The sequence below is a fragment of the Asparagus officinalis genome, chromosome 5 (genome assembly GCF_001876935.1).
Source record: "Asparagus officinalis chromosome 5, Aspof.V1, whole genome shotgun sequence".
Taxonomy (NCBI): Eukaryota; Viridiplantae; Streptophyta; class Magnoliopsida; order Asparagales; family Asparagaceae; genus Asparagus; species Asparagus officinalis.
In genome coordinates this window covers 127,363,386-127,390,466 of record NC_033798.1, presented here as the reverse complement: position 1 = coordinate 127,390,466, position 27,081 = coordinate 127,363,386, and the positions used below count along the sequence as shown (strand labels likewise).

Genomic DNA, 27,081 nt, shown 5'->3' with positions numbered 1-27,081 from the left:
CTATATAGTATAGGCATATAGAAAACCCTGATACACAGTATAGGCATATAGAAAACCAGGATATCACCATGTGTTCACGGAAAGCAAGCTAACTATCTCTCCTGCACTCAGGGTACTACCATAGAAAGGGATGATCATAACTTAAAAGAGGCCCTCCCAGATGACTCATCCAGATATAACATTCTAAGATGAACCAACCAATAGAACATGCAGTGGGAGACTGGTAACTTGTAGGATCTCAGCCAATTGGAATCACCCGTAAGCATTGTTTTAAATATCGACCGATAATCGATATTATCGGCCGAGTTATCGGATTTAAGAGCTCTCCGCTAGAATAAGTTGGTTTTGTAATCCGTTATCGTTTTGGAGAGTTTATCGGCGAGTTATCGACGTTATCGGCACTTATCGGCCGATAAGTAAGGCTTTTTTATCGGGATTATCGGCCGGGCATTTTGAGTTTGATTGTTGAGTTTTTGAACCCGACCCAACCCGCTTTCTACAATTAGTTAGTGATTTTAAACATGATGATTTACTTGGTATGTTTATATTTCATTAAGCGTGGTTAGATTACATTTTTTAGTTATTATATTATATATATACACCATCCAGTATATCACTCCAATAAATACTACTTATCCCCGATATATCTACTTATCCCCGATATATCTCCGATTTCCGCTATCCGATAAGGATTTTGGCCGTCCGATAAATCCCCGATAACCGATATTTAAAACCTTGCCCGTAAGTAATAGTATCACTTTTGAAGAAATGCCACCAACCTAAGAGCAAGGCCTCACCAACACTGAACAGCAGGCATGCAATATACATGCATACAAAGTGATGCATGGTGAACCTTTGTTTCCATTAGATGTCTAACATAAGTCATAAACATGACATCGTGATAGAAGCTTCCATACTAAACACAGACTTATACACCAAGTCACCAATACACAGTAAATCAAAGGGTAGTCACATGTAAAAGATACAGTAAGCTCATGAACCAGATAAAGTTGGTCATAATAAGAAAGAAAATATAGCAATGATTGGATTTTCATGTGGAGCTTTCCTATGTGGTTCCTGGCTTTGCAAACTCAGTGAACCTTTACGCTGTTAGTTAGACACCAATAGGAGATGAAACTAAACAAAGAATTTAGTTTTTGTTAACTACTAGCCCAGTACAGTTCTATTATAGACAATTAATCAGCCAACCTCAATCGCAATCAACTGAAGATGCCTCTGCCAGTTAACTAGCCCCCTTATAGAAATCAAGGCCATGAATCCTAATTTCCGGAAAGAACCTTATTCCAGATTCTTTCTTTAATTTTGATCTTAACATGTTTCCTTTTATTTACTTAACATTTCTTTGTGAGTCAAATCCAAATTTCAATGATCACCTATTCCTGGAATATCTGTTTACAGAGCACATAAATGTTCTCAGAACCACCCAAAACACATAAATATAGGAAGTTAATGCAAAGAGAAAGTTCTGTCAGATTGAATGAAAAATTAATAATGTACTTCTAACAATAGGCGAGTAAGTTTCCTGTTGACCACTTTATAAACCCAAAATAAAAATAATAATATTAATAACAACAAAACTGAAGAAATGAAAATACCTTGCACAAATAATGCATGAGAGTCATCTTATTGTTCCTTGCCCGTGTATCTGTGAGCTTCAAAAGGCTATCCAACCTAAATCCAACTGCAGAACCTGCACGTATGAGAATATTACATATGAACACTCAGTACATCTTAAAATGAAAGTTTATTAAACCCCCCTGAACCTTTCAATAGAATTACACGACCTCTCCAAATTTAGAAGTGATTGATTAACCTCTCTATTGTTTATGTGGAGGCATATAATTGTGCTCAAAGTCATGAGTTCAGTGCAATTAATCAATCTAAACAGTGACATAATAAAAAGTGTCTCTCACTTCATCTACTTCACCTGTATCTCCTCATCATCATTTACCATTTCTTAAACAAGGACTGATCCTGTCCAAATCAAGTCCTCGTTTTTTTCCCCACTATATCCATAGTCATGCCCAATTTTGATGAGGAAGATAAAAAGAATACCAAAGGTTTTTTTTAGCCACAGTAACAAGCATAAGAAACAAACGGAGAAAGATATGGGCTAAGATGGGTAAACAAATTGAGAAGCAGGTATAAACACATTTGAGATCTGTACTCAAGTTACAAATTGGACTAGGATGTGAATTTTTTGGATTTGGATTGGTTAGAAAGCAACAGACAATAACAAAAGTTGTAAGCAGTCATCATAAATAAATAATAATAATGGAGGACATTATAGTCTGGAAAAAAATATTTAGTGATGTCTCCTCATAACTAAAACGGGTGCATGTCATTTGGAAACAAAGTATAGAGGGCATTACAAATTATTTTTTTCAACTAAGGAAGGTTATGTCACTCTAGTGAGAAATTCGAGGGGTTTAGTGAAACTTCCCTCTTACATATATATGCAGGATGAAGGAAGTTAATCGCTACTTAGAAAGGAAAGTAACGCAACATACGAGTTCAAGAAAACAAGGCCACAAGATGGAAACCTGAAAATAAAGCTTAGAAAATATGTCCTGTAACTGACTCTTGTTCCTGCAGAATTTATCCTATTTCTGACCAATCTCTTGAAAATGGTAATTGTCTGAAATCCAGACATGCTGCATACTGGGTGTCAGAAATGGCAATTGTATGATGCTGATACAGGGGTGTTAGAAATGGCAATCGTACAAAATCCAGACATGAGCATGCATGCATGCATATATACAATTGTGTGTGTGTGTAAGCACACAAGCAACATGAGTGTAAACACACACGAACTGGCACACACGTAACATGTGTAAGTGTGCATGCACTAGTGCGTGTGTGAGTGGGCGACTAATATAGATGTGTATTTGTGATATATATTTAAAAAGAATCTAATTTGATAAATTATCTACAAAATATTTAGCTTTTGCCAAAAGAAGCACCAATATACTCCGCTATATATTACTTTTGGAGTAAAGGCAGTTTTACAAATTCAGGACATAGATGGACATATGTTGTGTCCATGCATGTCACCTTTTTGTTAGGGGAAGTATCCTACACATTATAGTGTTAACTGTCCATTGTCTACTTCGTTCTCTGCAACATTTTATTTTATTTTATTTTATTTTACTATCTTCAATTTTGTATTAGGGCTATGTTTACATTGATTTCATCTCCAAAACTTCATCTGCTTCTGTTCCCCATCCCAATGTTTTAAAGTGATTTCCATAGGTTTTACCTCCATCTGGCCGAAACCTTTTTTTTGCCATGTACAAGATCGTTCAAATCAGGTCGAAGATGAAACCTCAAGTCTTTGGAGTGAGCTCAAAGAAAACCCAAGATAAGTAATGCAATGGAGGAATATAGGAACATTTGAGAAAGATAATAGAGTGAAAAAAGGTTGAAGTTGGATTAAACTAGAGAAAATCCATAATTTTGAGGAACAATGTGTAGTAAATCTAGAATATAGATCAAAAGAAAGCTGTTAATATACTCTGTTGGATTGTTAGCATAGATGTTAAAGAGAAAAATTCTACAAGGGGACTCCAAGACCTCCCAAAGTATTATATTAAAGCTGCTCACTTGGGAACAGCAAACAACTGTGCTCAAAGGTTAATGTCACATTAGCTACTGACAATCCACCAGCCAACTGATGACCAAAGGCTAGCTCGATAGCAATCTCTCTTGTAGAACTGAAACCTCACAGGTTGAAAGGAGTTTGTCATCTGGAAATCAATGATTGGTTACTTGCAGTAACCAGTACCAGAATAAAAGCAAAGGGCAACATGATACAACAGGAAGGGAAATATTCTATAAACAGTGATATAAGAATGCATGTGAGGCAGGTAACTGTAAATAGAGAGAAGCATATGACCAAATCCATACTAAGATACCACAGTATTACTCACCACGAGCTGTTCCCTGATTTAATGCATTTCCCAGAGACAGAATTGTTTGCATGATCCTTTTCAATTTGACAGAATTCCTGATCTGATAGGCAAAAAAAAATGAGTCGCAAGATAATTACTAATTAATAAAGTAGCCAAGGTATCAGAAAGACTATATCATACTTCTTTGGCAGCATTATTGACAATGTTCAGATTACCACTCAGGTCGGCAACCTGGAAACAAAATTTTCAAATTTGTTATAGTTTGTGTAATGAAATCTATCCGAACAAAAACAATAGCCAAGACTATTATGTCTGACCTGGGATCGAAACTGAATCTTAAAAGAGAAGACTCTCAGCTTTGATTCTACCCTTGGAACTTTCATCAGCTCTAAAAAGTACTGGTAGATAAGATCAATAATAACGTATGTAAGTGACTTATTTAATATGAACAATCAATCAATCATTCAAGCAGCAAGTATCGTAAGGAAATGAGCTTTTGTTTTAGGAATCATGATTGGATACTCAACACCTAATAATACGCTTTTTCAAGGGATAACTCAACAATTTCAAAGGGTAACTATATACACCTAATATCATTTATTACCAACCGAAAGACCATCCGTTGGTCCAATATAGGCTCAAACCATGCATTCTAATGTAATCTATAACTTATTGAGCAGCCGAAATGGCCACACTAAACAGCATTGGACTTTGATTTAGTTGAAGAAAGTATTAAAGAAGGAACAAATAACTGCTATTTCAGAATATTTGGAGATCTTTTTATGCACTCCAGCCATCAATTGTATCTAATAAAACATGAAAGCTTAAATCCCATTTTGAAATCCCACATTACGAAGAGCAGCAAAAGTTGCCGCAACTGGAGCAGCAGCATGAGCTGCCTACAGACTAGCATAGAGGGGCAAATGAGTAAATAGGATCATACATGGACAGGTAATTCCCAGGACCAGGAAAAGTTACCGGACCTTTGTAATAGGCACCACAAAAAATATTTACTCACCTGTTCGCATTTTCCCAAACTGTCTTTATCTCCACCGAAACCCTGAAATTTATTGTACATTATGGATACATGTAAGAGCATAAGAATTAACGAACTCGATATGGATTCTAGCCTTGTGGAAAACAGGTCCCACACACTAAGGTAATAATATATATGTACCTTGAGTAGCTCCACTTCCTCTTTTGTCGGACAAAACTTTATGAGATTATCTACCTGGTCACCATCTAAAACTGAATCATCCAAAGCAAGCACTGAACTCTGTACAACAGTAAAGAGAGCACCATGAGAAATCCAATTTTTAGGTCAATACAGTTGACTTGTCATGCCAAGGGATCAAGCACTGCCGGGTGTGAAATACAGCAGAACCAAACAAGTATAGTTCAAATGAAATGTTGCTGTCTCCAGTTGTTTTATACAACCTACTAATTCTATCCTTCACTTTACACATGGCTTCATGCTTGACCATGTACATCTATACATGATACTCACAAGAGCTTTGCAGTGAAAAATTAACCGAAACATAAATGTGGAAATAGCTGACCCAAGTTGATTACCGTCTAACAACATCTAAACCCATTCAAGCAGTGCAAGTGCTTACCATCAAATCAGCCAGTGGCATTTTCACCTTGGTAAGCATGATTTCGCAATTGTTCGCCCTTCTGAGATCAATCTACAAGACATCCATATGTAAACATCAACTGTTATATTATAAATTAATTCTGATGTTTGCTAACAAAAATATTTAATCAGGAAATAAGTAAATAGAAACAAATCCTATACAAACTAACAACTTTCTAAGAATTGCCGGAAATTAGTTAAGTGGCTTTAATTGGTGAACCTCAAACATTTTTGTTCATATATGCAATGCTACTTTGTCATTTCTAATATGAAAGTAAATGCCATATTTTATTTTGTTTTTTAGTGACACATACTCACAATAGAAAGCAAAAAGTCTCAGCTGCATATCAACTTACAGAACTACACATCATGTGACATCCTTGCTAATGCTTGCAAGCCGTGAACTAGGTTTCGCTTTAACAAGTTCAAATATCCCAGGATCATTTCTGGGTGTGAATGGGGAATTAATCAATTAGATCTTGGGAAACAACCAGCATTCATTTGGGATAGTGGTGCCATGAGAAAAAGTAGTTTTATGCTTAGTAGATCATGTTACATCTACTGATGACTAGTAGTCTGCATGGAGTCAAGGGAAAGCTTTCTAATACTATATTGAACTGGAGTACTTATAGACTTGCGCTATTGTGGTGTTAATGGTATCACGGTTATCCACGTATCCTCTAGTCATACTGCACTTGTTACTGGATATTCTAACTCCAATCTTTACCACTAGAACTTTTGCTGGTTCTAGTTAATTCCACTGTCAATGCTCCTACTACTTATATGATAATGCCAATAGCTACTGTTGCTCCCACTCTATATAGCTTTTCTTCCTACCACATGGCACCTACAACAAACTGTTATTTTGATATTACAGCAGCTCCTAGTGTTCCTGCGCCTTAGGTACCTCTCTTCTCTGATGTTAACTGCTAGGCCCCTTGCTCATATTCCTTCTGTTGCAGTTGCTGCTTCTCCCACTGCAACTGCAGACCCTCTCACAGTCCACATCACGAGGGCCCAATCCTGTGTTCGGCTAAATTGATCCTTGCTATAGCATGTTATGGCATTGTTTCAGCCCTTATGTAGCTCCTAATGATCCTCTTCCTATTACTATTCACACAGCTCTGAATGATGATAATAAGAAAAACGATAATATTTCATCAGTTTTTAATAGAAGCAGCAAAATACCTGATAACTATATAACAAGCTTGATGGATTGCAATGACCAATAACATATGTTGAATTGGATACCTACCACAAAACTTGCAAAAGGGGAAAAAATACCAGGTGAACTTTGTCTGGTTTCTGACCAAGTGATGGACGCCCACTCGACTTGTCAGCTGAACCATGACGATCAGAATTCGGAACTGCTGCTGAGAAAAGACTCTCAAGTTCAGACATGTCAAACTCTGGAGCCCTAAAGAGGGGAGGAATGCAAATGTGTGAGCAACTCGTCAAGGAAATCATATAAGTGAAAATGAACAGGTGGGTAGCAGAACATATACTTTGAAGCTTCATCAGGCTTCTGTGTCTCGGCCCACAGACTTCCCTGCATAGCTCTAGTTACTTTAACCCAATGTAGTGGTTTTAAAGAAGTCTTTTTGGATGATGATTGACTAGCATGCCTGGAGCTTGTGCGACTCAAATTACGTCCCTTTACACCCAATGAAGCACTTGATGGACCATTCATCCCGTTAGGTGGAGGTGGAGGCCCCTTGCTCCCCAAAGATGTAGACAGGGATGAAGCAGCGCTTGATCCCTTGAGTGGAGAATGGCCAAAAGGAGGTGACGGCACTGATGGGGGTATAGAACCACCTGAATGCTTTGATGTAGGTTTTTGAGGTGGTGGGGGTGGAGGTGGTCCTGAAGATGTTGGCCCTGAACAAGATGGAGGGGAAGATGATGGCCCTGAACGAGATGGAGGGGTTGGAGGTGAAGGGGCACTAGACCTCTTGATAGGGGGTGGAGGAGGAGTAGGAGTTGATGAAGAAACTAGAGGTCGAGGAGGGGGAGGGGGAGGGGGGATTGATGATGAAACTAAAGGTGGAGGAGTTGATGAAGAAACTAAAGGTGGAGATGTGGGATGGAGAATTGATGATGAAACTAAAGGTGGAGGAATTGACAAAGAAACTAAAGGTGGAGGAGGGGGAGGGGGCATTGATGATGAAACTGGCGGCGGAGGGGGAGGAGGGATTGACTTGCCCCCTGAAGGCAGTGATTGACTACGTGAAACAGGAGAACTTGTATCAAGTTTCAGAGAGAGGGCAGCTGATGATATCCCTTGACTGGAAGAGGGTGGAGATGGAGGAGGGGGAGAGGGAACATGAACAGAAGGTTCAAAAGGCTTTGAAGCTGAATGTTCAGGGGTTGATGGTGCTTGGGGTGATTGAGATGTTTTTTTCAATGATGATGTAGGTGGCAGTGGTTGTGGTGGAGATGGTGACAAGGCTGCTGATGCTGATCTCACCGGTGCCATTAGTGTAGGCGGTGGTGCGGTCTGTGCTACTGAACTTCTCGGCCATATAGGGGGCGGGGGAGGTGGAGGTGGCAGCGAAATGGGCACAGTAGTATTTCCAACGGGCTGTGAAGTTGCAGTTATTGGAGCTTCCATGTCGGAGCTTACTGCCGAAAGTATTGGAGTATGCAGTGACTGCACTGGTGAAGAAACAATTTTAGATTCAGCAGGTGATACAGATGGTGAAGGAATCTTCGTGGAAACACTTTCAGATAAGCCAGAACTAGCTACAGCAAAAAGGGATGGGGCAGATGCAGACATTGTCACCGAATGAGCAACTTCCGAGCTCACGATCAATGTGTGATCTTGTAGGAGAGCTGTAATGCCAAGAGCTGAAGGTGCACTGTTATATCTTGAAAAAGGTTTAGGAGAGCTCTGCAAGGAATTGACAGAGGAAACTGGAGTTGACCAAGATTTCGGCACTCGTTGGGATACTATTTTAGATTGAGAAGGACGTTGCAGAGCAATCTGCAAGTCATGGTGATCAACATTTGGCCTTTCTGTGAATGAATCGGGAGACTGTTTCTGAAAGGGAATAGGTTGCTTCTTTGAATCCGAAGGTGATGGTGTTGTTACTCTGTCAATAGCCTCAGCCAACATCACTTTCTCTTCAAACATGTCAGGACTAGATATCTGCGGCAGATGCATTTCAACTTTCTCCGTAGAAACTGAGTCAAGCTTCTGTTGAAAAACATTTGAAAGAGTTAATTTATGAAATCCCTGAATTGTAGCATCTCCCTTCCCATCTACTTTCTCTTTGAGTGTGTCAGGACTAGATTTCTGTGGCAGATCCATTTCAACTTTCCGCGGCGAAACTGAGTCCAGCTTCTCCTGAAAAGCATTTGAAGAAGCTAACTTTTGAAGAACTTGAAGTGCAGCATCTCCCTTCCCGTCTACCCAATCTAAGGTGCTAAAGATCTCCTGGACCTTGGCAAATGCTTCCACGGGAAGACCCTCTTTCTCATCAGCACTAGCCATCTCCACAGTAACGAGGGAAGAGGTTGCATCCATTTCCGAAAGAAGGACCTTCAAAGAAAAGAAAGCTATATTTCACTGTAAACACTAAACATTTAGAGAACTATTCTTGCAAGTGAAGAATACAAACCTCAGCTCTGAAATCCTTTGGAAATCGATCTTTTGCATCCCACAGAATGTCAATCTCATCCCGATTTAGTATAAGAATGTTAGACCTGATAAAGGCTGTATTGAACATGACTCTGAACATCATCTCCTCACGTTCTAGATCTTCATCTAATGCAATGCACTCAACTACAACATCTCCTTGTATGTGGCAATGTATATCAATTTTAACTAGTTCACAATCTGCCTGCATCCAGTGGTGTCATGTTAAAGGTGCATACCTTTCATAGACCAGCGTAGGTTATTACCATCAACTTGATTTATATCCTCAGTAGGTGAAGTATTTAAAATAATAGATACTATCAAGTTGAGATATATTCACAGGTATTATGAACTTTAACGTGCAAGTATGTATCAAATTAAAATTTTGCTCACTTAAAAGAAGAGACTGCCGGAAGCATTATGTTATAACATGCACTGGATTATAAGTCACCCACATGGATGCACACGCACAGACACTCGATGAGAAGTCAATAGGAAACACACACACACACACACACACACACACACACACACACACGAACACACAACATACAATGGGAAGACAACAAGAGTTAAAATCACCTGTTTGTAAAGCCGAACATTTTTGCTCTTCTTAGGTGTTGAGTATAGAACTTTAGGAGTCCTATCAGACTCAGCAACAGGATCCTGCCCATAAATACGAAATACTGGCCTGCAACCTCCTTCACCATCAAAGTTGGGAAGAATCCTGAGAATGACACAGTCCAATGTAAGTGCCCTATCCAGCGGAGGCCACCGAGAGCCAACATTCCTCCTTGAGATATACTGCAAGTATCTCAACTGAGAAGGCAATGGATTCAAGGGAGAAAGCAACTGCAACAGCTCACGGGGAGCTTGTTTATATATCATATCCAATGTCTTCTGTTCACCGGTGTACTGCTTTCGATAGATCAAAAGCCCTGCCAACATGAAAGAGAGAACAGGCCATCCACCTCGCTCACAGTGCATTAACAAGACATTCTGCTGACCCAATGAAAGCCAGCTCTCGCTAGACCTCAGGAAATGGTGGATCATCTCCATTGTGAGTAAAGGACACCCTTCATATTGTCGGGGGTAGTCCATCACAGTCAATTCATATTCCGATAAGATTTCTGCTATTCGGCTTTGATGCTCACCCTCCCGAAAATTGAAGACCATGAAGGATGCATCAGGGGAATGCTCGCGGAGTTGAGAAACAATGCCTCCAATATAGACCTTGTACTCATCTTCTCCCAAAACATCGGTCGTGAAGCAACAATCAAATACTGCAGATTGACAACAGGGGTGCATATTGTGAAAATAAATTTAGGTGAACAAGGTCAATATGCATTATATGAACGCTCTTATGACAGTATGGAAGAAAATCAATTCTGGTGAAAAAGATATCAAATCTTAACACAATGGCAAAGTTGTAATTGGAATAGATAAACTTCTAATAAAAGAAGAGCCAGAAGTTCCAATATTCATTATTTTAAGTAGAATTTCTGATTCAGAAATCTAGAGATGATTTTACATTGATATCAAGGTCCATATACGTGATATTAGCCCATTTAAGAAAGTAATTAGCAGATTGTTTCTCGGGAATGGGGATAGAAAGATTAAACTTTCCCTGATCATATATTCTCTAGTATTCATAAACATGTATGTTACTGGAAAGTCTGATTTGTTGAACTATCATTTCAATATGAATGAAATTATTTCATTAGCATGTTTCTAAATAAACCAAGAAAAACATAATAATAAGCAATCTTCCGGAGGTTGGTTAGCTGTTTATGGATGAAGGAAACAGGATCCTTCTTCATTATATGCAAGTGAAGAAAACCAGAGGTTGCTACCTAATTTAAAAGGTAAGATATCATAATGTGCTACTGTGTAAGATTTTAGTGGAAATTTAATTGGTAAGGCAGAATTCTGAAGGTTTCAATCAACCACTAAAATATATATAGATTTATCTAATGGAGAACCCATCATGTGTTCGCTTGCTTTACAGATTAAGATATGTATTAAACAAGCTTATATTAGAATCAAATAGTTCTTTTATTGTGATCGATAATGAAAATTGATGCGTTTATTTGAAATCTGAATTAGGGAAGATAACATTTCTATGCCAATAGCTGAAAAATTCAGATGAAGCAAGTTAATCATTTAATTACACATTACTTGGTTAGAACATGAGGTAATCCTGCGACTCTGCGAAGTGTTGACATTCAATGGTTATGTGTTGGAACCCACAGCCACAATTTATTTCCTGGATTTAGGAAATAGTAATTTCCTTATAAGAACGATCGCATATCAAAGAGCTTCCTTCTCATCCAATAACCAAGATGTAGATTTCAATATGCATTATTTGACCACTTTAACTGATCTATTAAAGTGTAGAAGTCTATTTATCTCATGGAACCCAATATTCTTTGGAAATCATTATTTTTTGCTTAAACCAAATAGGCTAAATAATAAACGCTTTACCATAATGGAATGTTTCATTTCAAAGGATCTAAAATTGCTGATAAATATGTTTTAAATTGGACAGGCTCCGATTATGCTATCAACTACTTTTGAGCTTTAATCATAGATTTCAAAGAGATGTAAAAAAGAAATTGTAGCAAATGTTGCAGCAACAACTGTCACATGCGGTATTTGTTGCAGGAAATCCACAAATATATCGTTTGGATATCTGTAATTTCATTGTGGAAAATGTATTTTCATTGCAAACTCAGTGTTTGCTTGAAAAACAGTTGATGAAAAAGTTACAATATCCGGAACTAGAAAGTTTCTTGATGAGGTGGCATTGTTATTTATGTTATATTTTCCTTTTTGAGAATCTGCAACATTAGCTGCAACCAAATTGGTCACAGCATTTGCTGCAGTTCTGCAACTTGTAGCTTCACTTGCCTTTTCTAAGAACAATGTCCTAGATTAAGAATGAGCCTAAAAGAGAGGAAAGATGATTAATTAAGCTCATGTGATTCTCCTAGACGAAGAACGAGCCTAAAAGAGAGGGAAATATGATTAATTGTCGCATCCACCTCTAAGGACATGCCTGGAATCAAAAAAAAAAAATGTAATCAGTCATGACATCAGTAAAGCGGGCACAAACTGCTCAGAATTGGCTTACAAATTGCCTTCACTGTTGCACCATGCTGATTGTCATACTCCCCTTCAAAAAAGCAAAAAGGACATGCTTCATCATGTCCAAACAAAAAAAACTATGCATGCTGGAGGAAAGAGATTTAAAAATTTTAGCGAGTTTTAAGGGGGGAAATCAAGTCAATGGAAAAAGTTCTCGAGATTGTTATAACCCTTTGAAAATTTATAAATTTGAAAATCTCCACCAAAGTTAGAAATCTCGATGTTGATTACAGTTTCATTCCTCTTCTTAGTATATCGGGATCAGAAATTTTGACATTTTTGTATCAAAATTATCAGATTGTTTGAATAAGTTGCTTTTAAAAATATCTTTAACATACAAAAAATAGTATAAACAATTAGAAACTTTTAACATACTTTCTTTGAAAAACTGATGAAGATTAAACTAAATCTCAATGAGCACTTGTACAGTTGTATTACAGCAAAAATTTCTAAAACTGGTACACTGTTTGAATTATTAATCTAATATAATGGAGAAATTAAAAATTTAAGAAAATAAATTTATATGTTTTTGCAAAAAAAAAATGCGTAGAAGAAATGAGAATACTATGATGGTTTGGTGGGTATACACTATAGGACAAATAAAACACTATAGAATAAGAAATGAGTGGACTCGTAAGAGATTACAGGTTCCCGGTAGGATAAAACGGGAGGGAATCGATTAAGATGGTCTGGTTAGGTACGAAGGAGACCTCTTAATCACCACTTAGGAGAAGTGATAAGATTATAATTAACAGACAGCGCAAGGAGGTCTACAGGTAGATCAAAAGATTTTGCTTAGAGACAATAAGAAGGATCATATGGTTAATAGTTAACGGAGGAGATGACCCAAAGTAAAACTGAATGGAAGAATACAATTCATATGCCAACCCCATAGTTTTGGACAAGGCTTCTCTGTTGTTCTTCTTCTTCTTCTTCTTGTTTAAATTTTAAACATTTCTTGTAAACCATTGGACTTTCTTACCAAGTTCCAACAATATCAAAAGAGTAAGTTCGTAAGAAATTTGATCCAAACTCCAAAGCATATTCTTCTTTTTATTTCTTCATGGTACCATGCATTAGCCAATGCTGATACATATCGACTACATTTTATCATATTTAAAATGTCAATTGAATCCAAGCAAAACTTATTGATATAGCCAATGCTGGCTAATAACAACTAATACAATTTGATGTTGGTAAACAATGGTCAATACATGAGAAGATTTGAGGTTCAAAGTACCAAAAATAGTTGACAGTGTTATATATAAGGAAAAAAACAGAAAAGAAATCCACATAGAAAGCATGTGTACCTATATGTGTGTGTACATATATGCGTGTGTGTACCTATGTGTGTGTGTACATATAGATGTGTGTGTGCATGAGAATAATGGGTATGCTTGGTACAAAGTACAAAATTGGTGCTTGATAGTGAGGTGGCTCATTCTCATCAACTTATTTAAGGAGGGGACCACATTCACGTGGGTTGGATAATTGAATGAGTGGATGAGAAGTGACCACCTCACTACCAAGCATCAAATTTTGTGTTTGGTACCAAGCATATATATACTCCTGACCCATTGAAAATCCCAAAACTTTCCAAAGTGACACTATAGATCATTGCACTTTATGAATTACTGATATCAAGATTTCACATCTCACTTTTTCAACAAAAGAAAATCAAGTCAACTTTTTGTACGTCAAACTTCAGGTATTTTCTTCAGTAATAGTTTTCCAGTATGTTTCGGCTAGATCAGTGTTGCTTGCGCAAGATCTGATATGATCGAGATAGATACTTCAAGCTTTGATTTCAGATAAATCATTCGATGCATCTTTTGATGAAGCCATCACTCTCTCCAATACTCACTGAATCCCTCCCCTAAAAAAACCACAAATACCCATCACGCTACCAAAAAAAAAAGCAGAGAAAGGGAAAAAGGAGTGCCAACTCAAGCTGGACAATGCACCTAAGCAGTGTAAACAAAAAATAACTTCCTCATTGCCTAATCGTGACAGCAACGCATGAACCTTCAGCTACACCATCAACGAACGGTACTCGAGACCCGTTATCTATATTTTGAACAGATAAATAGACGTTCCTACTGAATTAAATTTGATTTGATTTCCGTAAGAGAAATAAGTCTGTAAAGAGCTTCAGCTCAACATTGTAAGTTTCCCTCCTAAAATTTCTTCATGGTACACTAAATTGTTCCCAAGGACTCCAAAAACATAAACATGAAACATCAAATACTGCACCGAAGAATATCACAAAAGTTAGATATTAACCAGAAAAGTATATGAACAGAATCAAATAATAATAATCTAAGCCCATCGGAAGGTCTAATTTTAGCCAACGATAACAACTCACATTGCAGAAAAGGAAACAATAATGAACAAATTAATCGAACTGCAAAAATTTTCAAGCCTACCATAAACTCGCTCCGAAATTTCAAGAAGCCCTTCGGGGGGTTTGCGATAAAAGAATTTCCGAAACAGCGCCATCCTCCTCCGGATCCGACCAAATCAATCGAAATTTTCCGAGAATGTGAAACCCTAGGAAAAGGCGCAGCTAAACAAAAACAGCTCTTTTTGTAACCCTAGACCGTAGGGGCAGAATGGGAATCGAAAGTTTGCAGCGCGAGTGAGTGCCGATCCAGGAACGGAGCATAGATTTTGCTGCCGCTTCAAGGAATCGCTCTTCGCTTTCGCCTTCTTTATCTTTAGCTCGCAGCTTTCGTGGCAGGAAAAGGAAAACCAGGGCTTTGTCAAATAATTGGAATGGAAAAGGGGAAATTTTACAGAAAATTATCAGGAAAAAGAAATTTATATACTTTATGAGATCTTGGGTCTCGCTCGCTCTCTTTTGCTGTGCTCTTGTAACAGAGATGACGATGACGTGTGAGTTTTTGTTTTTTGTTTTTTTCGAATTTTTCGCTCTATTTAGTGTGATATTTATACTCGATTTGGCTATTTTGTACTCAGCTTTAAGATTCGGGTTTGGATCTTTAGTTCTTGGATCGTGTACTCGGGGTTTGGATCTTGATCTTACACGACGAGAGCGAGTTAAATGAGTGAGGCAAAGAAATGGAGCCAAAATCTATTGCTGATTGTTTGCGTCAAAAGTTGGTGTCGTTGTGTAATTCATTATATCTTCGATCGATTACAACAAATTCAAAAGAGATAGCCTTTTTATAAGACTTCTTTTACACAACAAAAGAAAAATTATAACTTTTTAGAAACAAACGCAGAATCGTTGTTTGGATCGCTACTTGCGTGGGATCTTTGCTTGTGCCGGGGGTGCGTTAGCCCGTGGACCACCGATTCACAGATTCTGATTGAATCGTGAAGGTTTTGGGGATTCTTCCTTCGTTTATCGAAGTAAGAATTTAAAGTAAATATCTTATCGATGTAAGATGTTCACTTTTCTAAAGATCAAGTCAGAGCTTAGATCTCTAGGAATCGCCAAAAGCTTCTTGAGGATGTTTGTGAAGAAGGAAGACTCTCTCTCTCTTGCTCTAATTCACCAAAAGCTCAAACTTTTTCTGCTCCAATCTGCCCTCTGTCCTTTATTTCGTGCCTAGGGAGGTATTTATAGGGGTAGGAGTGCACAACAGTGGAAATGGGGGCGAAACAACTGACCAGATGATCCCTCTTTGGCCGCGACAGCCAACACTGTCGCGGCTATTGGCGCGGCAGTGTGGACTGCAGCGGTCACAGAGGCGGTTACCAGCACGTTCCATTATGCTTGAAACTGTTCTCCCACGACTTTTAACCACCTTTTTCGTGGTTTAACTGCTTGTCCACGTCAGCACACGTTCTATCTCTGATATGCCGCCACGTGGGCTTCAAATAATCACCATATAACTGCCTTGTAACCACCATAGCATCCCCTACAATAGCCGCTGCACCCTAGGCTGCCGCGTCTTAGCCGCGGCACCATATGCTGTCGCGCCATGGCTGCGGCACCATGAGCTGCCGCGCCTTAGCCGCGGCACCATGAGCTGTCGCGCCTTAGCCGCGGCACCAAGTGTTGTCTGTTGGTGTGTACATGTTGTCTCACTTCCTTTGAATGATTCCCTCTGATTAAGAGAAAGACGCTTATCGTCTTCTCTTTGTCTTGAGTGGTATTTGGATGTCTGTAAGCATTTTTTGACGCCTACACTGATGTAAATTGCAAGTTAGTTTCGAAATAATGGGACTGTGTTAGATTATTCTCATGAATTTTTTCATGATTCTTCTTCTTATCTTCATTTGTCAATTTGATGAACGAAACTCATAAATGGAAATTTTGATGATCTATGTTGTATTTTTAATCGTTGAGAAGGATAATGAGAAAAATAATAACACTTGGAGCGAAAATTTGTGCCCATATGCTAGTAGGTTTTTTTTTTGGGGAGGTCTAACCACTGATATATCAATGGTTTTTGCTGTTATAATTCGCAAACTATAATTATACTTCCAACCACTGTTGTTAACATTTTACTTATTATTTAGCAAACAACCAATTTTTTTTAATGGATGTGCATTCTTCTTGGTCCCAATTCAGGACTAAGCAAATCAGAACAAATTGAATATTTGTGTGATAAATTTCTCGAATTGATTTTTCGTTTTTATAAAGGGTAAAATTAACAAATCTAAGTTGGGCATTATCTTTTTCCTACAAGAGATCCTGCGGAAAAGGTTTTGCTAAATTTATTCCATCAACTATTTCATATGTGACTACGGGCCGAACCAAAACAAAATACTTCTTTTAGTAGGTGTGATCCGTTGGACATAGATCCAATTTTTCATATTTTTTATTCCTTAGAATTTTTTCCCCCTTTTCCGTTCTTGGTGGTATCAAAATGTCGCTATGTCTCGATATCTTATCTGTCTCTTCGGGAGCTTCCAAATTGCATCCGACCTGTTTCTCTCCTAATTAGTTGCTTAGCAACTAACATCCTAAGGTTCAAAAATATAAAATTTTTGAGACCTTAAAACTTTGTGTAGTTTATAAAACCATTACAATGTTAGAAATAAGGTGTTGTTTAGACTATAATTAGCACGAAATGCAGTTTTAACAGTTAAATGAAATCGAAAAATAACAGATTTAGATAATGATTCAAAATAGTTATTTAATAAAATTAAACAAAGTTTAGAATATAGCCTGATGATCGAAGCGTGCTAGGCACTGTCCCAAGAATCTAATTGTCTCCTCTCGTCAGGGCTACGCGACAATAGATCTCGAAGATACTACGACCCTCGGTCAGGCGACCTCCTTCTCGTCGGCACGAGCTTCAAGAAGGCTTTGCGAATTCTTCAAGACTTTTAGGGAACCAGCGAAAATATAACAGCAAGAAGAAATATTTTGAAAAGAATAAGAAGAGAAGATCAGTTATTCACTGTGTTTAAAACCCTCGCAGCTGTAGGTAATTTTATAGGTTGAAAACCACCATTTAGATCTCGCGCCCGTTTTAGATCCATCAATCTTGCATCCGTTTAGATCCATAAATCTCGCAGCTAAATGTTTAACACGTTTTAATTGTTCCAATTTGCTAAAATAAAAATCTAAAATGTAGCAGGTTAAGGGCCCTCACAATCCGGAGCTGCATTCGTGTCCGCGTAATTGTTCCGATTTGCAAAAATAAAAATCTAAAATGTAGCAGGTTAAGGGCCCTCACAACCCGGAGCTGCATTCGTGTCCGCAAGTCGTGGGCATGCGCGCCTCCCGACCCCGGTACGATTCGACGCGCGCACGTGTGATGTGGGGCATAACCCATATTTCCTTCTAGACATAGGAGAGAAAAGAAAGACTTATAAACAACCATCATTCTCATCTCATATTCAACGTGAGACTAAACTTCCCCACCCCAAAATCCAGTTTTAAGTTATTATAACTCCAACCCACGGTACTTAAAAAACCGGTTGTTATTATCTCCTTGTATCATTGTCTCTACAACCTTTTTGTTTTTTTCCCACTGATCCGACCTCCGCGGGGTCCAGCACGTGTCATAGCCGAGGAACGGGGGAGGACAAACTGATCTTTAGCGAGGGCAATTTTGTCTTTTCCAATTCGTTCTCAAGCGGTGATGGGAAGCATTCGACACGTGTTCAGAAAGGGTGGCAATCGGCTAAGGAGCAGGAGGGCACGCAAAATGAATCATCTCAGCTTTCACGAAGTAATTTGACGGTGTCTTCCAATTTTTTAAATAACATTTTATTACAATTTCGAACTTATGGCGAACAAAATGAGAGACACGCACATTTCCATTTCTCAAGAGAGAGGAGAAAAAACACTGAGTATTAGGCTTTTTCGCATAGTATTTAGTTTGCTTCGTATATTACATTGTAATAGTCTGTCTTTTTTTTTTTAATAACTTTTCGTTGCTTGTTTTAGAAGGGAGTTTTCATAATTATCCGTCAGTATTCCTTTATGCCCACCTGCTTAGTTTGTTACAAGTTAACAGTTGGCACTTGGCACTGCAGCAACCGTCGGCAATATTAACATGTATGTATAGTAGTCACATGACTCTCATATCATTATGTATATTGGCCTCTCGATCGGTTGTTGAATGAAAATGACTTGTGCATATATACACTACGATGCACACATAATTGAGGCTAGGAAATTATGGGGTTATCAAGTAACCGTTCATCTCGGCGAAATGATCCGATAAGAGATATAGATGATGGGATCTCACCCTTCCTACGTGGCTCACACGTGCCGCGGGTCTTCATTTTGTAAAACGATCCGCTGGCTACTCTATACGACTGGATTCGAATCCTCTTCACTATCTAAAAAGCAATGGAGAGACCACTACATGATCTCAACCATTGATTATCTAGTTGGTGGTTGTGATTTTTTATTTTGGTGGTTGCAATAAATAGGGGTATGCTAAGTGTTAGATTTAGATTATATCAAAATTAACACCATACGCGTCCAATTAGACGTTATGCATTGCTTTGATGGGATAATCAAAGACGCTGATCGATGATGGGGGCTCAAGCTAAATCAAACGTTGTTCACTAAAAAGTAAGACGAGAACAAGTGTGCCCCAGTTCATGTCACGTCACGCTATCATGAATCCAATGAATCAAGGGAAGTGGGGAAAAAATGGGGAGGGGTTTACAATTTTTGAATGAGCCGTGTGTTGGATTTAATCTAATAAATCTATTTGTGGGCACATATGATTAATCAATGTGTATTGTTATCTTTCAGGATAACCCACTAAAGTGATCAATTAAGTTGGGTTAATGGGTATTTAAATATAATCATGGGGTTATATGTGTAGATACCAGGTTGTAATTGTGATTTATTGAGGGGTTAAATTACAAAAGTACAATATCTATAAATAAGGGGTTATGGTCTCTAACCTAGGGTTACACTCTCTAATTCTCTTCACCCCCATCTAGAGAGAGAAATTCGGATTTAGAGAAACCCTAAGGTTAGAAGATCATTGAAACCCAAATCAAGATTTCTTCTATGGATTCAGGTATAATCTTCCGCACTCTTTTGATTATTGTTAATCTCTTCAAATTAATCATGGCTATATGGTTTTTTAGATCTCAAGTTATGATTCAGACCTAACAAGTGGTATCAGAGCCACCTTGATTAATTCTTAGGGATTTAAGTTTTATTGGGTTTTTTATCTTAAATCTCTGGTTAAAGATTCAGTTTTGTTTTTCGGATGAACAATAAATTTTTTGTTCGGGTGAACAGTAACGAAAATTTTTCGGATGAACAGTAAAGTTTTTTCAGATGAACAGTAACTAAAAAACGTCGGTAAACAATAACTTTTTAGAATTTTTTGGCTTTTTCGGCGGTTTTTTCTTGAATCTAGATCAAGAAAACTCATTTTTTCGATTCTAGATCTGTTTTTTGATTTAATGGCGGCGGTTTCAGTTTGAAACCCTAAGGGTTCGTGCGTGAATTTGAAACCCTAAGGGTTCATGCGTGAAAACGTGGCGAACTTTAAGGAGGTGGTTACCTCAAATTTTGGCGAAGCGGTAAGCTTCAAACGAACCTCGCGTTCGTTCAATTTTAACTGATCCTCGCGTTCAAACGAACTTCGCGTTCGTTCTCAAGTGAGCCTCGCGCTCAACGAACTTCGCGTTCGTTCTAATGTGAGCCTCGCGCTCAGTTCTAAGGTGAACCTCGCGTTCAGTTCTAAGTCGAACCTCGCGTTCGTGCTTCAGTCGAACCTCGCGTTCGTGCTTAAGTCGAACCTCGCGTTCGTGCTTCAGTCGAACCTCGCGTTCGTGCTTCAGTCGAACCTCGCGTTCGTTCTTCAGTTGAACCTCACGTTCGTACTTCAGTCGAACCTCGCGTTCATCTTTTTTTAATGAACCTCGCGTTCGTTCTCAAGTTGAACCTCGCGTTCATTTTTCAAACGAACCTCGCGTTCATTCTCAAACGAACCTCGCGTTCGTGCTTAAGTGAGTCTCGTACTCAATACAGTCGAACCTCGCGTTCGAAGTCAAGCGAACTTCGTGTTCACTATGGTTAAGCCTCAGCTTTTTCATGGGTCCACTTTGGTATATTAATTTATTCAATTAAGTTATGGGCCCTAATTAAGCTGTGAGACCCTAAGTTTTTTTTTGGAAATTCAGTTGATTTAAATTAAAACTTTTTAATTTAAATCTAATTTGGTTTTTAATCAATTATTTAATTCAAATATTATGACACTAAGGAATTAAGGTTGTCTATCACTCCAATTGATTAATTGAAACAAGAAGTTGCCAAAGTAACCTCTCTTGTGTAGATTGTTCATGAGGAATGTGAGATGTTTGTGTGTATGCTTTCGTGTAAATATTTAATCGGCCCAAAGGAAGGTTAATATTTATTTAGACTGTATACACATCTGCGATGATAAGCGTGTGACAATTATAAGGTTTACATGTGAATAATGAATCCATCCAAAGATAGTTTCATTATTTGACATGAGTTATTGTCAATGTTTGATCATTGCAACAAGGTATCACTTACAAGTTAATATTACTGTCCAAAGACTTGATATTAATGTTGTGACCGATATCTTGGATGTGGATTGTCATTATTTGAATTTTATTGATTATGGTTATTGATGTGAGCATTTTTGTTTTATTTCAGCTAATGCATCTGCTGCAACAATTTCTGCTAACATCAACTCAATTCCCATGCTAAATGGGACAAACTTCAAGGTTTGGAAAGAGAACATATTAATTGTTCTTGGCTGCATGGATCTTGACTATGCATTAAGAACTGAACAACCCCAACCTCTCAATGCGGATAGCACTCCTGATGCAAAGAAGGAGCATGAGAAGTGGGAGCGTTCAAATCGCATGAGTCTTATGATCATTAAGCGCGGCGTTCCGGAAGCCTTCAGGGGCATAGAATCCGAAGGGATTACTAAGGCTAAAGATTTCCTTGCCGAAATTGAGAAGCGTTTTGCGAAAAACGATAAGGTAGAAACAAGCACGCTTTTAGCTCGCTTGATTTCAATGAAGTATAAGGGCAAAGGAAATATCAGGGAGTACATTATGGAAATGTCTCATATTGCTTCAAAGCTTAAGGCACTTAAACTCGATCTTTGTGATGAGTTATTGGTGCATCTGGTTCTGTTGTCTCTTCCTACACAGTTTAATCAATTTAAGGTCAGTTATAACTGTCAAAAGGAGAAATGGACTCTAAATGAGCTCATTTCATACTGTGTGCAAGAAGAAGACAGGTTGAAGCAAGATAAGACAGAAAGTGCTCATTTGGCCTATGCCTCTAAGGATAAGGGCAAGAAAAGGAAGAATGATAAGGAAGCTGCTAAGGGTCCAGTTGAGAAGAAACAACATAAGGATAATCAGGGTTGTTTCTTCTGTAAGAAGCCTGGACATGTAAAGAAGGACTGTACAAAATATCACGCCTGGCGTGATAATAAGGGTACGTTCCTTGCTTTGGTCTGTTCTGAGGTTAATTTAGCTTCAGTACCTAGAAACACTTGGTGGTTAGACTCTGGTGCTACTACTCACATAAGTGTTTCTATGCAGGGTTGCCTGAGCTACCGAAAGCCAAGTGATGTTGAAAGACACATCTTTGTGGGCGACGGACAATCGGTAGATGTGGAAGCAATTGGGCACTTTAGGTTGTTGTTAGGAACTGGTTATTATTTGGATTTAAAAGATACTTTTGTAGTACCGTCTTTTAGACGGAATTTGATTTCAGTTTCTGTATTGGACAAATCAGGTTATTCTTGTTCATTTGGAAACAATCAATTCAGTTTATCTTTTAATTCAAATGTTGTGGGAACCGGTTATTTGAGTACTTATGACAACCTATATTTGCTTGATACAATTACTTCTTATAATGAATCTTTGCATGCGGAATCGCGTGGTACTAAGCGTAAATTAAATAAGGAAAATTCGACAACATTATGGCATAAGCGCTTGGGTCATATCTCAAAATGTAGAGTTGAGCGTCTTGTGTCTGATGGTATTTTAGATTCCCTTGATTTTTCGGACTTCAACGTATGTGTTGAATGTATCAAGGGAAAACAGACCAAAGTGAAGAGATTAGGTGCCAACAGATCTTTGGATGTCTTAGAATTGATACATACAGATATTTGTGGGCCATTCCCTACGGAATCCTGGAATGGCCAATAATATTTTATATCATTCATAGAAGATTACTCACGTTATGGGCACCTATATCTTATTCATGAAAAATCTGAGTCTCTGGACATGTTCAAAGCCTATAAAGCTGAAGTTGAGAATCAACTCAACAAAAGAATTAAAACTGTTAGATCTGATCGTGGTGGTGAGTACTACGGTAGATATGATGGTTCAGGCGAACAACGTCCAGGACCATTTGTTAGATACCTAGAGGAATGCGGTATCGTCCCACAGTACACCATGTCGGGTTCACCTAGCATGAATGGTGTAGCTGAAAGACAAAACATGACTCTTAAGGATATGGTAAGAAGTATGATTGCTCATTCTTCTTTACCAGAGTCACTCTGGGGAGAAGCACTTAAGACAGCAGCTTACATTCTGAATAGAGTACCAAGTAAAGCAGTTGCTAAAACACTTTATGAGCTTTGGACTGGTCGAAAGCCCGGTTTAAAGCATTTATATATTTGGGGATGTCCAGCTGAGGCAAGGCCTTATAGGCCAAATGAAAAAAAATTGGACTCCAAAACAGTTAGCAGCTACTTTATTGGGTACTCTGAACGCTCTAGGGGCTATAAGTTTTATGATCCCACTATAAGGAATATTTTTGAGACAGGAACATCAACATTCTTTGAGGATGTTGAGTTTGGGGGGAGAAATAAGGTTAGAGACATTAGTTTTGAGGAGGAATTGGCTCCAGATCCAATCCATACAGTTACTTTTGATAATATTCAGGTTCGTATACATGTTGTTGCTCAAGAAGTAAATCTGGAACCTCAAGATGATAATGTTGAACAACTCCCTGTTCCAGAAGAACAAACTCAACAACCTCAAGAACCAGTGCCATTAAGGAGATCCACGAGAGAAAGGAGAAATGCTATTCCGGATGATTATATTGTATTTCTCCAAGAACATGAGGAAAGTAGTGGAATGTTAGAAGATGATCCAATCAACTTCTCTCAGGCCATGAAAAGTTCTAACTCTCAACAGTGGATTGATGCCATGAATGAAGAGTATAAGTCTATGCAAGACAATAAGGTTTGGGAACTTGTCCCATTGCCAGAAGGTGCAAAACCAATTGGTTGTAAATGGATTTTTAAAACCAAGCGGGATGCAAACGGTAATGTGGAGAGGTATAAGGCGCGTCTTGTGGCTAAAGGCTATACTCAAAAGGAAGGCATTGATTATACAGAGACTTTCTCTCCGGTTTCATCGAAAGACTCTTTCAGAATAATCATGGCACTTGTTGCTCATTATGACATTGAGTTACATCAGATGGATGTTAAGACTGCATTTCTCAATGGAGACATTAATGAGATAATTTATATGGTGCAACTAGAAAACTTTGTGTCAGGAGACCCAAAGAATATGGTTTGCAAATTAAGAAAATCCATCTATGGACTCAAGCAAGCTCCTCGTCAATGGTATCATAAGTTTCAACAAATAGTTATCTCGTTCGGTTTTGAGATGAACATTGTTGATGACTGTGTATATCACAAGTTCGGTGGGAGTAAGTATATTTTTCTGGTTCTGTATGTCGATGACATCTTGCTTGCCACTAATGATATAGGCATGTTGCACGAAACCAAGAGATTTCTATCAAAGAATTTTGAGATGAAAGATCTTGGGGACGCCTCTTTTATATTAGGGATCCAGATACATCGAGATCGCTCTCTGGGTATTATTGGATTATCACAAAAGATCTATATCGATAAGGTACTTAAAAGGTTTGGCATGCAAGATTGCAGACCAGGTGACACCCATGTTGCTAAAGGAGACAAGTTTAGTCTCAATCAGTGCCCTAAAGGTAACCTTGAAATTCAGGAAATGCAGAAGATTCCTTATGCTTCGGCTGTAGGAAGTCTAATGTATGCTCAGGTATGTACGCGTCCGGATATTGCGTACATTGTTGGGATGTTAGGCAGATACTTAAGCAACCCTGGTATGGATCATTGGATAGCAGTCAAAAGGGTTATGAGGTATCTTCAGAAAACAAAAGATTACATGCTCACATACAGAAAATCAGAGAAATTAGAGGTCATTGGGTATTCGGACTCTGATTTTGCTGGATGCCAAGATAGCAGGAAGTCTACATCAGGCTACATTTATATGTTAGCAGGAGGAGCTATATCATGGAAAAGTGTCAAACAGACACTAGTAGCTTCCTCCACTATGGCAGCAGAATTTGTAGCTTGCTATGAGGCATCCAATCAGGGAATATGGCTGCGAAATTTTGTCACGGGAGTGCGCATTTTGAAAAATGTTGAAAGACCACTAAAGTTATATTATGATAATAAATCTGCAGTAATGTATTCCAATAACAACAGGAGCTCAACTAAGTCAAAACATATTGACATTAAGTTCCTGGTTGTGAAAGAAAGAATGCAGAGTGGACAAATATCTATAGAGCACATTAGGACAAACCCTATGATAGCTGATCCTCTTACTAAGGGACTGCCACCTAAGGTCTTTCATGAGCATACTGCTCATATGGGTGTGGTATTATTTGAGGATATTATGTTTTAGTGGGAGTTTGTAATTGTGGTGCTTTATGTTTGGTTGTATTGCCTGATCAGAATAAAGTATTCAGTTAAGACACTCTATTACATTATGTTTGGTTTTAACCTCACTAAGGAGGACCAGTTGAAAATAGACATGTACTGATCACATTGCATGTAATTTTCATGCTGCACATCCATGATTGATCTATGTCGTTTGATTGTATTGGTATATGTGACCATTGATGGGTCGAGTCACGATAAATGTGACGAAGGCCGCTTTGATCCTATATTGATATAGTCAATGGACGAGATTGTTCGGAAATACCATTTCAGTGATAGCAATTTTTGAGCTCATAAGGTTATACACAGTTTAAGGAATCATATGGTGCCCAAGTGGGAGATTGTTGGATTTAATCTAATAAATCTATTTGTGGGCACATATGATTAATCAATGTGTATTGCTATCTTTCAGGATAACCCACTAAAGTGATCAATTAAGTTGGGTTAATTTGGTATTTAAATAAGTCATGGGGTTATATGTGCAGATACCAGGTTGTAATTGTAATTTATTGAGGGGCTAAATTACAAAAGTACAACATCTATAAATAAGGGGTCTAACCTAGGGTTACACTCTTTAATTCTCTTCACCCCCATCTAGAGAGAGAAATTCGGATTTAGAGAAACCCTAAGGTTAGAAGATCATTGAAACCCAAATCAAGATTTCTTCTATGGATTCAGGTATAATCTTCCGCACTCTTTTGATTATTGTTAATCTCTTCGAATTAATCATGACTATATGGTTTTTTAGATCTCAAGTTATGATTCAGATCTAACACTGTGGGCATTTAATCTATTTTTATAGTATTTAGAAGGATAGAATTTTAATTTTATAATTTTTCTTCCCCCCCCCCACCCCACACACACACACCCCCTAGAACACACCCCCTAGAACTTTCTAAATTATTGACATAAGCTCATGATTAGATATCAATTAGTAAATATCTATTACATTATATATTATAAGAGATAAATATAAATAAAGTTATTTTCCATGAAAATAATATTAATAATCACAATGTAAATATTATGGAAAAATGTATATCTAAATACTTAGCTTTAAAATAATTAAATATAATTACTTTAAAATAAAATATGAAAAACTACTTTTCTTAATAACATTATATTGGTTATAAAAAAACATCATATTGAAAAATTAAATCATCACTCGAACTAAAAAACATGTCATAATCAATTTTAAAAAATTATAATAAAATATTGCATATTAAATGGAAAAATGTCATTAAAAATATTGAGAATATTGATATGATTAAGGATATCAAAGTGGTCCTTTGATAATTACGAACATTTTAATAAATCTACCAAATTCAGACAAAAAAAACCTTTGAAAATTAAAAGCAGGGCTGTGCAATTGGTCTGTCGGTTCGATTTTTTATCAAATTTGGCCAAACTGAACCGAACCGCCTATCATTCAAAACCGAACCGAATCGATTCAAGCCGGTTCGGTTCGGTTCTGTTCGGGTCAGTTTGTTCGGTTTTCACTTTGGGTACAAATGTTATGTTCAAATTCAGTTTCACCTCAAATCTATTGACGAAAAA

General features: G+C 37.9%; 1 protein-coding gene across 1 annotated transcript in view; it reads right to left on the bottom strand.

Annotated features, from left to right (window-relative positions):
* LOC109841228 (formin-like protein 6) overlaps window positions 1–15,275 on the bottom strand; it is an 18,805-nt gene extending 3,530 nt beyond the window's left edge. Inside the window, exons 1-13 of the mRNA XM_020410134.1 lie at window positions 15,181–15,275; window positions 14,779–15,080; window positions 9,788–10,488; window positions 9,189–9,410; window positions 7,074–9,109; window positions 6,853–6,985; window positions 5,549–5,620; window positions 5,110–5,208; window positions 4,951–4,992; window positions 4,250–4,330; window positions 4,113–4,163; window positions 3,951–4,032; window positions 1,617–1,711 (exon numbers count right to left, since the gene is read on the bottom strand). Of these exons, the coding sequence (XP_020265723.1) occupies window positions 1,617–1,711; window positions 3,951–4,032; window positions 4,113–4,163; window positions 4,250–4,330; window positions 4,951–4,992; window positions 5,110–5,208; window positions 5,549–5,620; window positions 6,853–6,985; window positions 7,074–9,109; window positions 9,189–9,410; window positions 9,788–10,488; window positions 14,779–14,851 (3,687 nt within the window). The 5' untranslated portion in view covers window positions 14,852–15,080; window positions 15,181–15,275. The remainder of the gene's footprint in view (window positions 1–1,616; window positions 1,712–3,950; window positions 4,033–4,112; window positions 4,164–4,249; window positions 4,331–4,950; window positions 4,993–5,109; window positions 5,209–5,548; window positions 5,621–6,852; window positions 6,986–7,073; window positions 9,110–9,188; window positions 9,411–9,787; window positions 10,489–14,778; window positions 15,081–15,180) is intronic.